The sequence below is a fragment of the Dendroctonus ponderosae genome, unplaced genomic scaffold (genome assembly GCF_020466585.1).
Source record: "Dendroctonus ponderosae isolate FM_Combo_2020 unplaced genomic scaffold, Dpon_F_20191213v2 Dpon_F_20191213_10, whole genome shotgun sequence".
NCBI lineage: Eukaryota > Metazoa > Arthropoda > Insecta > Coleoptera > Curculionidae > Dendroctonus > Dendroctonus ponderosae.
The window spans coordinates 3435376-3437356 of record NW_026017111.1 but is presented as its reverse complement, the minus strand read 5'-3'; the positions used below and the strand labels follow the sequence as shown (position 1 = coordinate 3437356).

Sequence of the window (1981 nt, the reverse complement as noted above, 5' to 3'; positions counted from 1 at the left end):
AGTAGGAAATTCTATAGAAGAGACAACTGCCAATCTTCAATATGCAATAAACGCCATAGACGCTTGGACCGCACAGTGGCGTATTAAATTAAATGGAAAAAAGTCTGTTCACATCAATTTTACAAATAGAAAAATAAATCGTCTTGCGGTGAAGTTAAATAACAATATAATTCCTCACAAAGAAACTACTAAATATTTAGGACTTAACCTGGATGCCAAGCGTAGTTGGAAAGTTCACGCTAAAAGAAAGACTGAACAATTAAAACTCAAATACAAAAGCATGTATTGGCTGCTGGGAAGAGGTTCGCAGCTTTCCAGTAAAAACAAACTACTGGTTTACCAACGAGTCCTTAAACCAGTGTGGACATATTATTATTATATTACTAAGGAACATCTGCATCGTGAGCTACAAGTGCGGACAGTCAAAGAAGAAATAGCGATAGCAGCCAGGAGACATGAAGAAACTGCTAGATAGATAGGAGCATAGTGAGGAGGCTGAAAAGGACTAAACCGTTTGAGCTTGTGAACATTAACGTGAAATGAATCGTGAAAAGCAGAGTATCGTTCGGGTTAGCCACAACAGTTCTGTTCTGATCCACTGTTCTGATGGTCAGATGACATCAGAACAGTGGAAGCGTTCAAGCAAACCACCTCTGAAGATGCAAGCCACTTGTGCTTGCGAAACGTCAGGAAGAAATTCGAGTGTACGACGGCCTAAAAACCCGAAAAACCCACTGGTTTCAAGGAATGGCCCGGAAAGTGTATCACTTTTGATATTTTTAACATTGTGCGCAGGTATCACGGGTCATGTGCGCATCGACGACAACGGCGATCGAGACGCCGACTACTCGATCCTGGACCTGGACCCGATCACCGGCAAATTTGAGGCGAGTTTACCTCGGATATTTGCCCACCACTAACCCCAAAATCCCCATAGGTGGTGGGCCATTACAACGGGTTGAACAAGCGGTATGCGCATGTGGCGGGCAAGCGCATCCATTGGCCGGGAGGACGCGAAGGACCGCCCCCGGACGTTCCAAAGTGCGGCTTTCTGGACGACAATCCCGAGTGCAGGGACCGAGGTGGGGTACGACTCTTAAACCAATCGAATCGCTTTTAACTCGTTTGATCAATCCAGAGGCTTACATGATAGTGATTTATGGATCGTTTGCTTTGGCGGCTTTTCTGGCGTTTACCTCCACATTGATCTGCGTTGCTTATAAGTGAGTAGATGAATGTTGTTTGCTTTGTTACTCCGGCTCAGTGTGTCACTGAGTTTTCATGTCTTCCTTCACCTTCCACACCCTACTTTTCGTGTTTTTCTCGGTTCTTCTTCTTAGCGTGCYTTATCCRTCGCGSACGTTGGCTATCAGCATGGCAATTTTAATTTTATTGACGGCATTTCTAAATAGCTRTATAGATGTAAGTCCAAACCACTGGCGTAGATTTTGCAGCCATGAGTGTCTTCTCCTTCCTGCTCCTCTTTTACTGTTGRTCCTTCCTTGAGCTATTAACTGGAGTAGACGATATTTTTGATGTCTCATTATGTGTCCGAGGTGTTCCAGTTTCCTCTTTTTAACTGTGAGTGTAATTTCTCTCTTTCCCAATTCGCTGCAGCACCTCTTTATTAGTTATGTGGTCAGTCCACGAGATTCTGAGGATGCGGCGGTATATCCACATTTCAAAGACGTTTAATTTTTTCATTATGGCTTCCGTCGTTGTCCATGCTTCTGCTCCGTAGAGCAGAATTGGGAACAAATATCATTTTGCCAACCTTATTTTTAGAGGCACGGATAGATCCTTGCTTGTGAATACACCTTTCATGTTGTTGAACGATGCTCGAGCTCTTTCAATCCTTGATCGGATCTCGGTAGTACTTGTATGAGTCCACACGTTCGATCGTCTGGTCGTTTAGTGTAATGCGCTCATTGTGTGTCTGATCTTTGCTCACCACCATCCACTTTGTTTTTGATATATTTAG

General features: G+C 43.8%; 1 protein-coding gene across 1 annotated transcript in view; it reads left to right on the top strand.

Moving 5' to 3' along the window:
• LOC109534857 (atrial natriuretic peptide receptor 1) overlaps window positions 1-1981 on the top strand; it is a gene marked incomplete in the record, with an annotated part of 15659 nt that overhangs the window by 5757 nt on the left and 7921 nt on the right. Inside the window, 2 exon segments of the mRNA XM_048662173.1 lie at window positions 796-887; window positions 938-1082. Coding sequence (XP_048518130.1) covers window positions 796-887; window positions 938-1082 — 237 coding nt within the window.